This window comes from Erythrolamprus reginae, chromosome 1 (genome assembly GCF_031021105.1).
Source record: "Erythrolamprus reginae isolate rEryReg1 chromosome 1, rEryReg1.hap1, whole genome shotgun sequence".
Taxonomy (NCBI): domain Eukaryota; kingdom Metazoa; phylum Chordata; class Lepidosauria; order Squamata; family Dipsadidae; genus Erythrolamprus; species Erythrolamprus reginae.
This window is the reverse complement of record NC_091950.1, coordinates 91,941,599-91,957,264: the sequence shown is the minus strand read 5'-3', so window position 1 is coordinate 91,957,264 and position 15,666 is coordinate 91,941,599. Positions and strand designations below refer to the sequence as shown.

The 15,666-nt window shown below is 40.0% G+C and overlaps 1 protein-coding gene across 16 annotated transcripts in view; it reads left to right on the top strand.

Annotated features, from left to right (window-relative positions):
- RAD51B (RAD51 paralog B) overlaps positions 1–15,666 on the top strand; it is a 465,772-nt gene that overhangs the window by 178,753 nt on the left and 271,353 nt on the right. For all 16 annotated transcript variants that reach the window (XR_011559708.1, XR_011559703.1, XR_011559706.1 and 13 more), the window contains one exon: positions 11,755–11,873. Coding sequence is in view for 11 of the 16 variants with exons in the window: in XM_070759080.1 (XP_070615181.1) it covers positions 11,755–11,873 (119 nt within the window). In the remaining 5 variants the exon portion in view is untranslated. The remainder of the gene's footprint in view (positions 1–11,754; positions 11,874–15,666) is intronic.

The following is a 15,666-nucleotide window of genomic DNA, read 5'->3' as shown; positions in this document are numbered from 1 at the left end:
CTCTTTCATTAAACAGAATAGTAACTTCAAAAATATGATTCGATCTTCATAGGTATTTGTAGTTGTCATATTCAATTTCTATCCAATGTCTATTACTTTATAGAAACATAGAAACCTGACGGCAGAAAAAGACCTCATGGTCCATCTAGTCTGCCCTTATACTATTTTCTGTATTTTATCTTAGGATGGATCTATGTTTATCCCAGGCATGTTTAAATTCAGTTACTGTGGATAAGTCACTCAAGGTGGTAAACATACCATATTTGTGGAGTATAAGATACTCCTTTTTTCTCCCTAAAAGAGGGCGGAAATATTGGTGTGTCTTATACACTGAATATAGCCATTTTTGGCTTCTCAAAGCCCCACCACTGCATCCCATTTTCTCAAAAAATGGGCCCATTTTTTGGCAAAATTGAGGTAGGCAGAGGGTCTGGGAAGCCTGCAAAAAGCTCCTGGGGACTAGGGGAAGGCAAAAATAACCCCTGGGTTTTTTTTTTTGCAAAAACCAGGCCTTCTTCAACAATAGATGTGAAATAAATTAATAAATTATTATTATCTAATAATTCTTTTTACAAAAAAAACGGGTGAAAAACGGGCCAAATTTTGCAAAAAAAATGTGGCATGCAGAAGGCTTGGGTAGCTGGGGAGAACAAAAACTTTTTTTCTTAATTACCTCTTTGAAATCTTGGTGTGGTCTTCTACACCTGCGCATCTTATAGTTTGAAAAATACAGTACCTAATATGCTTTCCTTCTATTTTCCCCACAATGACAACTTCATTGTTCCTTCCTAAGGGAAGCCCAGAACTCCCAGTATCCTGGTTTCTAGGCCAGTGCGTTACCTCTACACAAAATACTCTCCAACAAAGGAGACTTCTGTAAGCCTCAGCACACATGTTCTTTCAAGTTTATAAGAAAGACAAATACCCTCCAGGGTAGGCAGCTTTAGGCAGGTGTATCCTCAAGAAAACAGTTACAATGACCTTATCCGATACTGCTTTGTTTTCCAAAATAACTTTGATATACAGGCCTTCTGCCTGTGCCATAAATAAAGGAGCAGTGTTTAACTTTGCCGCATTATCTCACATTTCCTTGTGCTCTTCCCTTTGTCTTATGTTCTACCAGTGAGATTTTTATGGTTAATCTCATAATCATCTGCACAATCATTTCAACTGAGAAATAATCTGCTCTTCCATCCAGTTCAAAATTCCAAATTGAACCATGCCTTCAATTTCTAAAGGGGTGCGCACTGGATAATTTCTAAGAACTATAATGAATTCACAATACAGTGTTCCCTCGATTTTTGTGGGTTCAAGCTTCGCGAAAAGTCTATACCACGGTTTTTCAAAAATATTAATTAAAAAATACTTCGCGGGTTTTTCCCCTATACCACGGTTTTTCCCACCCGATGACGTCATATGTCATCGCCAAACTTTCGTCTGCTTTTAATAAATATTTTTAAAATAAACTTTAATAAATAAACTTGGTGAGTAATAATCTAAATGGCTGCTAAGGGAATGAAAAATTGCAATTTAGGGGTTTAAAGAGTTAAGGGAAGGTTTGTGATACTGTTCATAGCCAAAAATAGTGTATTTACTTCCGCATCTCTACTTTGCGGAAATTCGACTTTCGCGGGCGGTCTCGGAACGCATCCCCCGGAAAAGTGAGGGAACACTAATGGATTTTCCATTTTTCCTTGTAAAAACAAAGTACTGTAGTTTTATATAACACAGTCATAATAGAATCTATGTCAGTTTTATAGAATTAAAGCCAGCAGTTTACATTTTTAGATTTCTGTTCATTTCTGTTACTAAGCACATAGGAAAAGATACATTCTCTCCCATGCTAGAGAAGGCTAGATGCCTTTTTCAAGATGGAGCCTGTCAGCTTCTGCTGTGAGCCATGGCTGACAGATGACCATTGTGTAGATAGAAGACTGTTGAGTGGGCCTGTCTGGAGCATGAGAGAAGGGAGATCATCTGTTACCCTGTTTCCCCGAAAATAAGACGTACCCTGAAAGTAAGGCATGTCAGAGGTTTTGCCGAATTTGCTAATACAGTGATACCTTGTCTTACAAACTTAATTGGTTCCAGGACGAGGTTCTTAAGGTGAAAAGTTTGTAAGACGAAACAATGTCTCCCATAGGAATCAATGGAAAAGCGATTAATGTGTGCAAGCCCAAAATTCACCCCTTTTGCCAGCCGAAGCGCCTGTTTTTGCGCTGCTTGGATTCCCTTGAGGCTCCCCTCCATGGGAAACCCCACCTCTGGACTTGTGTGTTTTTGCGATGCTACAGGGGAATCCCAGCATTGCAAAAACAAGCGTTCCGCTGGCAACGGAAGTACGGAGGTGGGGTTTCCAGTGAAGGAAGCATCAGTGAAATTGCAGCATCGCAAAAACACCGAAGTCCTTGAAACCCCACCTCCAGACCTCTGTGTTTTTGCGATGCTGCGATTTCGCTGAGGCTCCCCTCGCTGGGAAACCCCACTTCCAGACTTCCGTTGCCAGCGAAACAGGGATTCCCCTGCAGCATCACAAAAACACGGAAGTCTGGAGGTGGGGTTTCCCATGGAGGGGAGCCTCTGGGGAATCCCAGCAGCGCAAAAACAGGTGCTTCGCTGGCAACGGAAGTCCGGAGGCGGGGCATCCCAGTGGCGGCGGTGGGTTTGTAAGGTGAAAATAGTTTGTAAGAAGAGGCAAAAAAATCTTAAACCCTGGGTTTGTATCTTGAAAAGTTTGTATGATGAGGCGTTTGTAAGACGAGGTATCACTGTATAAGGCACCTCCCGAAAATAGGGCATAGTCAAGTTTACATACGGTACGGTGGAAAAGCATACGGTACCATTCAAAGCTGTTCATAGCGGTACCATAATAATGTGGCGTCCCCTGCTGGCCCCTTCCATCGCTTTGTACCATCCAGTACAGCAGATACAGTCTGCTGCTGTCTCAACGCCATTACAGTCTCCACTACAGTGCGTACGGAAGCTGCAATAGCAGGAGTATACTGTTGTACCATATAAGTGCCGTCGTTTGTGTGTGTGGGTGCCATACTGACAGGTACCGTACTGTAATCAGTGTACCGTACGGTACACTTTCTTTGGGGGTGTCAGTTTTTCTGCCTGTGAATTTGTCTTATTTGAGAAATATAAGGCACCCCCCGAAAATAAGACGTAGCACAACTTTTCGAGCAAAAATTAATATAACACAGTGTCTTATTTTCAGGGAAACACAATAGTGCTCCAAATGGCAGCTCCTCTCAAGGAGACCTTAAAACAATGATCTCCCATGGGATTGAGCGCCAGGAGTCTAGGAGACAACATCTTCAGTCTTAATAGCATTGGAGCTTTTAATAAAGACACTCAGCTAGCCACACCATTTTGTAATCACATTTTATTATGTTATTATTTATTCGTTTGTTTGTTTATTGGATTTATATGCCACCCCTCTCCAAGGACTCGGGCCAGAGAAGTACATTCAATATTAGGAGATGTTGAATATAACATCAACATCCCAACACCGTAGGGATATTAGACCCCTGAAAATGGTGATGTTTTAGAGAACTTCATCAATGACTGATTCATGGAGACTGCCTGAACAAGTCCCTGCAGTTTTCTTGTCATGGTTTTTCAGAATTTGCCAAACCAAAGCTATAACAAAGGGCACTAGATGGGGCTTCTCTTGAAAAACTAACGAGAAATTCCATCTGGTATAGAATGCAGACAATTTGGGGTTTGCATTGGGTGCCATTTTACTTCTGAGTCCAATTCTTCGTGCTGGCTGGTTATGACTTGTAAAGCCCTACCTGGCCTGGGGCCAGGCTACATACACAACCGTCTTCAGCCCATTTCATCAGCCCACTTCACCCAATCAGCCAGGAAAAGTATGTTGAAGACAGTTAAAAAATTATAACTGAAGAGAGCTTTCTCTCTCATTGGCTCCGCCCTGTGGAACATACCCCCTACCATAGGTGAAGCAGGACCCAACTCTCCTGGCTTTCCAGATAGGAGTGAGCACTTGGCTTTGCAACCTTGCTTGGGAAGGTTGACTGATTCTAGGTGGGGCTATCCTGAACTGCTACAAGATGCAAGATGGCGCCGACAAAGGCTGCCTCGGTGAAATGCTCTCAAACAGTTTTTTCATTTTCTACTATTCCCTGCAATTCTCAACGGATTTCCTACTCAAGAGACCATCTGCTAAGAATTAAAGAACATTTCTTTAAGGAGCAGCTATCTGCAACTTCAACCCCACCTGTCTTTACAAACGCGGAGGAGATTTTAGCACAGGAGGAAGCCATTTCCCGGCAACCATGGATCACCAAAAACATACGCAGCCGGCAGAGACGAAGAGGTAAAAGGGCGGGAATTTTAAATAGACTAAGGAACAAGGGAATTAAAAAACAACCGCTCCCTTCTATCTTTCTTACCAATTTACGTTCACTTGCCAACAAGATGGATGAAATACTGCTCTTAAATAGATGCTATTCTGATTTTCACAACGCATCTGCCCTATGCTTTACTGAAACCTGGCTAAACGAGGAAATTGATGATAACAGTATGCATTTACCGGGCTTTCAAATGTTTCGGGGTGATCGGAATGCAGAATTATCAGGAAAAAAAAGGGAGGAGGCTTATGTATATATATCAACAACAGCTGGTCTCGACACCACCATTATACAAAAATTCTGTGATGAAAACTTGGAGTCTTTAATTATTAATTGCAAACCCTTTTATTCTCCTCCTGAGATTCATTCTTTCTTAATTTCTACAATTTACATCCCTCCCCAAGCATCTGTACAAAAGGCACTAAAAACCCTAGCTGATCAGATTATGGAGGCTGAAGCCAAATACCCTGATTCACTGGTCATTATTTTGGGAGATTTTAACAAGGCAAACTTAAGAGATGAGCTACCAAAATACTTTCAACATGTAAATTGTCCCACCAGAGGCAATAATATCTTAGACCATTGTTACACAGCTGTAAAAAATGCATACAGGGCTTTACCAAGAGCAGCTGTGGGCCATTCTGATCATTGCATGATTCACCTTGTACCTGCTTACAAACAAAGATTTAAAGCCACAAAACCAATAATTAAATCAGTGAGGACTTGGACTGAGGAAGCAAAGTTAAAGCTACAGGCTTGCTTTGACTGCACAGACTGGAATATTTTTAAAGACACCTCTGCAGATCTAGATGAACTAACAGATATTGTAACATCATATGTCAGCTTCTGTGAAGACCTATGTGTACCAACCAGGAACTTGAAAATATACAGTAACAATAAACCTTGGTTCACAGCCAAACTCAAGCAGTTACGTCATTCCAAAGAGGAAGCCTACAGAAAAGGTGATAGAATGCTGTACAATCAGACCAGAAATATATTAACAAGGGAGATCAGAGCAGCAAAAAGGAACTACTCTGAAAAGCTAAAGAATCAATTCTCAACAAATGAACCAGCAAACATGTGGAAAACTCTCAAAAACATCACCTGTTACAGCAAACCACCTTCCCAAGCTGAAGGAGATCAGCAATTGGCAGATGACCTGAATGTGTTCTACTGCAGGTTTGAAAAGAAACCTCAACCACTTATGTGCACAACCTCCATCCCAGACACACCAACAACAGCTAAATCTTCTACAATTGAACCCATCCCATTGTGTTTACAACCCCTAGTGATCACAGAAAAAGTGATCACAGAAAAGTGAAAGATCTATTTCTCAGACAGAAGCCTGGAAAAGCACCAGGCCCAGACAAGATAACTCCTTCTTGCTTAAAAGTCTGTGCTGACCAATTGGCCCCCATCTTCACCCAAATCTTCAACAAATCACTAGAGTTGTGCTATGTTCCTTCCTGCTTCAAACGCTCGACTATCATCCCAGTGCCAAAGAAGCCCTCCATCAAGGAACTGAATGACTACAGACCAGTTGCTCTAACATCTGTAGTTATGAAAACCTTTGAAAGGCTAGTGATGTTCCATTTGAAAGCCATCACGGATACACTGTTAGACCCCCTGCAATTTGCATACTGAGCAAATAGATCAACAGATGATGCTGTTAATATGGCTCTACACTACATCCTTCAACATCTTGAATCTCCAATGACCTACGCCAGGGTCCTCTTTGTGGACTTCAGTTCAGCATTCAATACCATCGTACCGGACATTCTCTTAACCAAACTAAATCAGCTAGCGGTACCTGAACACACTTGTAGGTGGATCACAAGCTTCCTAACAGACAGGAAGCAGCAGGTGAAGCTAGGAAAAATCACATCAGATATATGTACAATTAGCACAGGTGCCCCCCAAGGCTGTGTACTCTCACCACTTCTCTTCTCTCTATACACTAATGACTGCATCTCATACGATCCATCTGTTAAACTACTGAAGTTTGCAGATGATGCAACAGTGATCGGACTCATTCGAGACAATGATGAATCTGCATACAGACGGGAAGTTGAACAACTATCCTTGTGGTGTGACCAGAACAATCTAGAACTGAACACACTCAAAACTGTAGAAATGGTGGTAGACTTTAAGAGAAACCCTTCCACCCTTCCACCTCTCACAATACTAGACAACACAGTATCAACAGTAGAGACCTTCAAATTTCTAGGTTCTATCATATCTCAAGACCTAAAATGGTCACCTAACATCAAAAACATCATCAAAAAAGCACAACAAAGAATGTTCTTTCTGCGCCAGCTCAGGAAGCTCAAACTGCCCAAGGAGCTGCTGATTCAGTTCTATAGAGGAATCATTGAGTCTGTCATCTGCACCTCTATAACTGTCTGGTTTGGTGCTGCAACCCAACAGGACCGACACAGACTTCAGAGGATAATCAGAATTGCAGAAAAAACAATTGCTGCCAATCTGCCTTCCATTGAGGACCTGTATACTGCACGAGTCAAAAAGAGGGCGGGTAAAATATAAACTGACCCCTCACATCCTGGACACAAATTGTTTCAACTCCTACCCTCAAAACGTCGCTACAGAGCACTGCACACCAAGACAACTAGACACAAGAACAGTTTTTTCCCGAACGCCATTACTCTACTAAACAAATAATTCCCTCAACAGTCAGACTTTCTACTAAATCTGCACTTCTATTCTACTAGTTTTTCTCATCATTCCTATCACCCATTTCCTCCCATGTTGACTGTATGACTATAACTTGTTGCGTATATCCTAAGATTTTTATTAATATTGCTTCTTCATTGCTTATTTCACCCCTATGACAATCATTAAGTGTTGTACCACATGATTCTTGACAAATGTATATTTTATTTTATGTACGTTGAGAGCATATGCACCAAGACAAATTCCTTGTGTGTCCAATCACACTTGGCCAATAAAATTCTATTCTATTCTATTCTATTCTATTTATTATTAGAAACATAGAAGACTGACGGCAGAAAAAGACCTCATGGTCCATCTAGTCTGCCCTTATACTATTTTCTGTATTTTATCTTAGGATGGATATATGTTTATCCCAGGCATGTTTAAATTCAGTTACTGTGGATTTACCAACCACGTCTGCTGGAAGTTTGTTCCAAGGATCTACTACTCTTTCAGTAAAATAATATTTTCTCACGTTGCTTTTGATCTTTCCCCCAACTAACTTCAGATTGTGTCCCCTTGTTCTTGTGTTCACTTTCCTATTAAAAACACTTCCCTCCTGGACCTTATTTAACCCTTTAACATATTTAAATGTTTCGATCATGTCCCCCCTTTTCCTTCTGTCCTCCAGACTATACAGATTGAGTTCATTAAGTCTTTCCTGATACGTTTTATGCTTATTTATTATTTGGATTTATATGCCACCCCTCTCCCAAGACTTAGGGCAGTTTGCAACATATAAAGAGGACTAGAACCCAGAAGCTTCTGGTTGCTAACCTTACGTCATAACCACTTCACCAAACTGACTCTCTTAGCATCTTAAAGAATTGTAACACTGCAGTTTAGAATGGCGATCAAAGGGCAATGAGCACTGAGTTATAATCTTGGTAAATTAAAGCAAATAATAAATCAGGTTTTTTTTTTAAGGGGTTTGCCCTTTCCTAGGGCTTTGTGACCTTTATTAACCAGAAAATATTATTAGTGAAGTTGAATACATGACAAGAAAATGGATTTACTTGAACACCCTAACCTTCTGTTCTTATTCTGATTGTGTAATGAATGTTATTAAGACCATGAAAGAAGATTGATGGTCTGATTACAATTCATTTTACACTTGGCATAGTAACATGTTGTGGTTAGCTCTGGCCCAGCTCCTGCCCCAAGGACTATGGATGTGGGGGAGACATCAACATGCTGCAGGCCTGTTTTGCCCACGGTGGAATCTGATGATGAAGGCTCCTCTGACCAAGAAGACGTGAGTGACAGAGAGGAGGAGAGTGGGGCAGACAGCTCAGAAGGAGATCAATTATCTAGCTCCTCCTTGAATTCAGAACAAGAGTTAATGATACAGCCACGCATGCGGAGAGCGATGCATAGGCAACAACAACTGAGATATTATTATCAAAGAAAATGAGGCCACCTGTGGTTGGGTGGGGCTGTGGTAATTATTGAGGCTGCTATAAAGAGCAGCCTGTGGGTTTGGCCATTGTGGAGGATTATCTGATCGTTTGGTGTGTTTCATGACTGCTTTACTGACTTTGACTTTTTGTGTGCTGGTTTTTCCCTGCTTTGAAACTAAACCAGAGCAAAGTGTGTTTCACTTTGTGAAAGAAGGACTTTGAATTGCCTCACAGCTGCAAGCTAAGTATCACAGGACTGATAAGGGACTTGTACAAATTACCAGTTTGTTTGGAGACGAGTGCTCTTTGCTATACCAAAAGAGGGCTTAGGTTAAGTGAATTTTCATTAAAAAGAACATTGTTTTGAATTTTCAAACGTGTGTGTGTCTAAAATTTGTACCTGTGAATTTTTGGGAGGATTCTACCAGAGAGCCCGACAGAACAGTAACATAAGCAGCATATTCTAGCCATCTCTTCCCTTGTCTTTTGCAATATTCTGCCACTGAGACATCCGTTGTGTTCTAGCATTCAGCAGTGTAAGATGGGGCGACATACCAGTCTGTCAACTGCTACTGAGGAATTGCTCTGTTTCCTCCATAGCTCACAGTGGGCTTGGCTCTGTTGCATTTGACATAAAGGACTGAAGAAAGCTTCTCGCATTTCTTCTATAAATAGAACATAAAGATCAATTTTCCTACTGCCCTATAAAATGGAAATTGTTCTACTCTCAAATAATTTGCACTAAAACATATGCATAAAGAATTCTACATGTGAGGGCTTATCTAAATACAGGTCGTAAAAATAATCCATCAAGCAGTTGTCCATGCTGGTACTATTATAGCCTGGCACCATAAGGTTTTACCACTCAGACATGAGGGCAAAGCAATTATTTCCTTTATAATCATTGTGCCCTTGAACCTAGTTTTGTTTACTAAGGGTACCTGTTGACATCATTGGGTGTGTAGTGGAATGTGCCATTGAGTTAAGAGTAATAACCTACTTCCTCTGTTTCTAGGCTGTAAATTAATAATTTTCTAATGATTTTGTGGTCAGTTTACAATTTCTATATGAGAGATGATAAACAGTGCAATGATAAGAGTTTCAGAAACTGTCATGAGTTGAATAACAACCCCCTGATTTTCTGATGAGACAAATTATGCCTTACATCTGTCCAGTTTGTTATGTGTATTTATTTTTTGCTGTGATAGAAAGTCTGTACTACTTTTTGAGTGGGGATGTTTTCACAGTTGTGAGCTTTTTCATTTTTAAAATCTAAAATGGACCTAACATCAAAAATGTCATCAAAAAAGCACAACGAAGAATCTTCTTTCTGCGCCAACTCAGAAAGCTCAAACCGCCCAAGGAAGCTACTGATACAGTTTTACAGAGGAATTATTGAGTCGGTTATCTGCGCCCCTTTAGCTGTTAGCGTTGGTTATGCAACCCAACAAGAGAGACACAGACTTCAGAGGATAATCAGGACTGCAGAAAAAACATTGCTACCAACCTGCCTTCCATTATTGAGGACCTGTATACTGTACTGCATGAGTCAAAAAGAGGGCTGTGAAAATATTTACAGACACCTCACATCCTGGACACAAACTGTTTCAACTTCTACCCTCACAACAACACTACAGAACAACTAGACACAAGAACAGTTTCCCCCCCGAATGCCATCATCTGCTAGAAAGTTATTTCTTCAACACTGTCAAACTATTTATTAAGTCTGCACTACTATTAATCTTCTCATCATTCCCATCACCTATTTCCTCCCGCAAATGATTGTATGAGTATAACTGTTGCTTATATCCTTACAATTTATATTGACTGGTTTCCAATCTGATTTGATTGCTTATTTGTACCCAGGCTATAATTAAATGTTATACTTTATGATTCTTGGCAAACTTATCTTTTCTTTTATGCACATTGAGAACATATGGAGAGGGGCAGCATACATACGAACAAACAAACAAATAAACAAACAAACAAACAAACAAATAAATAAATAAATAAATAAGCAAGCACCAAAATAAATTCCTTGTGTATGCAATCACATTTGGCCAAAATAATTCTATTCTATTCTATTCTTTTACTTTTTGAGCAATTTTGTTTGTTTGTTTGTTTATTCGTTCGTTCATTCATTCATTTATTGGATTTTTTTATGCCGCCCTTCTCTGAAGACTCAATTTAAATGGAGGAGCAAACATGGTGGTTGAAGCACGCACATGAATTGCTCAAAATGTAATCCAACAAGTCTACTCTACATTGGCTTTTGTAATTATTTAATGAAATTATTTAATAATTAAATAATTTACTGAGCAGAACTTTGTTTATTGGACAAAATGATGCTAGCTGGAAGCAATTGGTGTTAGGCTACTGGTTCATAAATTGATAGGTTATTATCTGAATGCTAAAGCAGGATAGCAAACCTGTTTGGTATAGTTATCAAAGGCACCAAGCTGGAAACTGGGAGACTTTTGAGTCTGAACAAATCAAGACTGACTTGAAGGCGAGAAATGGAGAAAGAAATGAATGGAATGAAATAAAACACCTAATGTGGAATTTTTCAACTTAAATCAATGACAAAACAATTGCCTGAAGCTTTTCTCATAGTTTTAGACAATAGATTTGTCATAAACGTAATTACTAAAGGGCAAAAATTTCATGTTTTCTTAGGATCATTTCAAATCCATTCTTATCCATTAAAATTCACTTAGTGACTTTATGTGAGTTACTGTCTCTTAGATTAAGCTATTCCAGAGGGCTGCTTTCTAGGTACAATATTATAATCCTAGATCGTATAATATATGAGCCAGGTCTATTTCAGATTCTCTGTTCCTTGCAATATTGCCAAAGAGTTTGAAATTTTTTCTGATGTATATTATTGTTCTCTGTGCTTTAATGGAACACATGGGTGCAAGTTTCTTCTTTCTGATATGATATGAAAATTGTGATAAGTGTAAGAATTAATGTATGGGCAATATGAAAAGCTGTCCATAATAAAGAAAGGTATATGTGTATTGCCTTTTTTAGTTCATCATTGCAAGTTTATTTTTTATAGTTAGATTCAAATCAAATCAAATCTTTATTCTCAATGCACAATATATGTACAATTGAATGAGCCTCCCTTGGTGCAGCCTCCCCCCTCCCTCAAAACACAATATACATCTCAATAATTCAATAAATTTAACTTCGGTTTCAAGAACATAACATTAATGTTTGCATCTTTTTTAAAAAAAAAATAGGATCTTCTAGAAATGGAGAGGAGAAATCCGGCTACGTGACTGCAGCATTGGGGAACACATGGAGTCATTGTGTCAATACAAGACTGATTTTACAGTATTTGGATTCAAAGATAAGACAGGTGAGAAACCAAAAAAAGGCTTATTATTTCTACAGTCAAATCTCATAAAGTATACGGTCAAATTGGCTTTTGTTTTGCTGAAAGAAGGTACTCTAGTTTGTAATTCACATTTGGAAGGTGGAAGCAGGGAGGTTTCCCAAATCAAAAATTCTTATCTATTATGTCTACTTTCTCCCCTCCTGGAAGAAGGGAAGGAATTGTTGCTGGAACATTACATTCTCAACTTTCATAAATGACTTAGATGAGAGAATAGAAGGGAAACTTACCAAATTTGTGAATGATACTAAGCTGGCAGGAATAGACGATAGGATCCAGATGGATCTTGACAGATTTGAACACAAGGCCTTATCTAACAAAATGAAATTCAATGTAGACTAAAGTAAAGTCTAGCACTTAGGCAAGGAAAACCAAAAGTACACGCATAGAGTGGATGAAATCAGGTTTAATAGCAGTAACTATGAGAAGGATTTTGGATGAAATCAGATTTAATAGCAGTAACTATGAGAAGGATTTTGGAGTCTTAGTGGACAACCAATCAACCTCTCTGAGTCCACGGAAAGGGCGGCATACAAATCTAATAACTTTAAATTAAATTAAATATGATCCAATCATGTCCGGTGGCAGCCAAAAAACCCAATGCAATCCTAAAATGCATTAACAGAGGGATTCAATCAAGATCAGGTGAGATACTAATACGACTTATAAAGCTTTAGTAAGTCCAAACCTAGAATACTGCATCCAGTTTTGGTCACCACACTATAAAAAGATGTTGAGACTCTAGAAGAGGAGTGTTAAACTCACATCATCACAGCAACGTCACGTGATATATTGGGACTTTTCCCCCCTTCGTTAAACCAGGTGTGGGTGTGGCCAGCATGTGACACATCCGGCCCATGAGCCGGGAGTTTGACAGCCCCACTATAGAAAAAGTGCAAGGAAAAGCAATAAAAATGATGGGACTGGAGGCTATAAAATATAAAGAATGGTTACAGGAACTGAGCATGGTTAGTCTATGAAGAGAGGACGAGGGGAGACATGATAGCAGTGTTTCAATATTTGAGGGGTTGTCACAGAGAGGGGGATGGTTAACCTTTTTTCCAAAGCACCTGAAGGCCAGACAAGGAATAATGGATGGAAACTGGTCAAGGAGAGATTCAACCTAGAAATAAGAAAAAAATTTCTGATAGTAAGAACAATCAACCAATGGAATAACTTACTTCAGAAGTTGTGGGAGCTTCATCACTGAAGGCTTTCGAGAAGAGACACAAATGGTGTAGGGTCTACTGCTTGGGCGGTGGGGAGATGTTTGGACTAGATGACCTACAAAGTCCCTTCCAACTCAAATCTGTCTGTTAAAACTTCAGAGCTAAATATAATATAATAAACCTCGAGGTTCAACTACTGTAATGCTCTCTACATGGGGCTACCTTTGAAGAGTGTTCGGAAACTTCAGATCGTGCAGAATGCAGCTGCGAGAGCAATCATGGGCTTCCCTAGGCATACCCATGTTACACCAACACTCCGCAGTCTGCATTGGTTGCCGATCAGTTTCCGGTCACAATTCAAAGTATTGGTTATGACCTATAAAGCCCTTCATGACATCGGACCAGAATATCTCCGGGACCGCCTTCTGCTGCACGAATCCCAGCGACCGGTTAGGTCCCACAGAGTTGGCCTTCTCCGGGTCCCATCAATTAAACAATGTCGTTTGGCGGGACCCAGGGGAAGAGCCTTCTCTGTGACGGCCCCAACCCTCTGGAACCAGCTCCCTCCGGAGATTAGAATTGCCCCCATCCTCCTTGCCTTTCGTAAACTCCTTAAAACCCACCTCTGCTGTCAGGCATGGGGGTACTGAGATATCCCTCTCCCCCAGGCCTATACAATTTATGCATGGTATGTTTGTGTGTATGTTTTTTCTTTTTAATAAGGGGTTTTTAGAGACTTTTAAATTATTATATTTGTTGTATATTGTTTTATTGTTGTTGTGAGCCGCCCTGAGTCTGCGGAGAAGGGCGGCATACAAATCTAAATAATAATAATAATAATAATAATAATAATAATAATAATAATAATAATAATAATAGGCAAAATATTTTGGGTTAAAGCATGTATTTTAATAAGTACTGAAGAGGAAAAAGAGTAGCAAAAAACTGTGCCCCTCCCACTGCCCCTATATTTATGCCCCATCCTGTGGTTGTGCAGTTCCTTACTCTTTACAAGTCAAGGTATAACTTATATATGAAAGAATGTTTTCTATTGAAGGAAACCACCAATGTAAGTAAAACCTCATTTCTAGGGTTCCAAGCTGGGCAGGTGCTGACATGCATTTCTGGGAGAAATTTCTGGACTGGGAGAAGTCACAATATCTAAATATGCTGCATTCATGTTTTTCCTTTTCATTCAAGTGATATAAAAATCAGAAAATTGTCCCTTATTGTCCCACACGTTACAACCTAGCAATTTTCCACTCTAGGTAAATATTGAGCCCTGTTAAAGCAAGCAACAAATTCCCTGGTGTACCAATGCCAGACATAACTTTCCGGTGCCCTTGGTTACAGACCAGCTGGTTTTGCTCTTATCTGATTACTGCTGTATACATAGCATTCCAGCATTCTGTCGTAAAACTATAATTTTGAGTAGTGGTAACTGGAGAATAGGTTATATTAAATATTAAAAGGAAGAATGTATAATTGTGCATCTGAGTCTTTTAAATTCTCTTTATAAACACTAAGGTAGGGTATGCAGAAAATGAGTTTTAAAAAGGAAAATAATCTTGCATTAAGTTTTGGTTATGCTGAGTATAGTTTGGATAGTAGTGAAAAATTTGTGAGCATTTACTAGAAAACATTTAAATCAGGTGTAGAAAACTGAGATAATGCCAGGCTGGCTAATGATGGGTGCTTTTGTTTAACCCTATGATTCCAGGTTGCATTCAGGAGTTTCTACTGGATGCTAAGTGTATACCCCATATGCTCTGAAGTATCTTTATTGAACTAAACCTGCATAAATGAACCAATTGGAGCAGTTTAGTCTTATGGTTGAGGCATTAGGCCACAAACCAGGAGACCGTGAGTTATAGTGCCACCTTAGCCATGAAAACCAGCTGGGTAATACTGCGCCAGTCTCTTTCCAATCCTCTCCTCTCTGTTTGAATTTATCCTACCCAAATTGAGCTGAATGTCATTCAGTTAGATTTGGCCCATTGTCAAAGAATAGAAATGTCTGTCTGTCTGTCTGTCTGTCTGTCTGTCTGTCTGTCTGTCTGTCTGTCTGTCTGTCTGTCTGTCTGTCTGTCTATCTATCTATCTATCTATCTATCTATCTATCTATCTATCTATCTATCTATCTATCTATCTATCTATCTATTTATTGGATTTGTATGCCGCCCCTCTCCAGAGACTCGGGGCGGCTAACAACAGTAATAAAACAATATACAATAATAATCCGATAAATAGTAAAAATGATTAAAAAACCCATTACAGTGATCCCTCGATTATCGCGAGGGTTCCGTTCCAAGACCCCTCGCGATAATCGATTTTTCGCGATGTAGGGTTGCGGAAGTAAAAACACCATCTGCGCATGCGCGCCCTTTTTCCATGGCCGCGCATGCGCAGATGGTGGAGTTTGCGTGGGCGGCGGGGAAACCCGGATCTTCGTCTGCTCGCTGCTGCTGCAGCCGCCCAGCAGCTAATCTGCTTGGCGGCAGCAGCGAGGAGCCGAATCGGGCTTTCCCCTTTGCGTGGGCGGCGGGGAAACCCGGATCTTCGTCTGCTCGCTGCTGCTGCTACCGCCC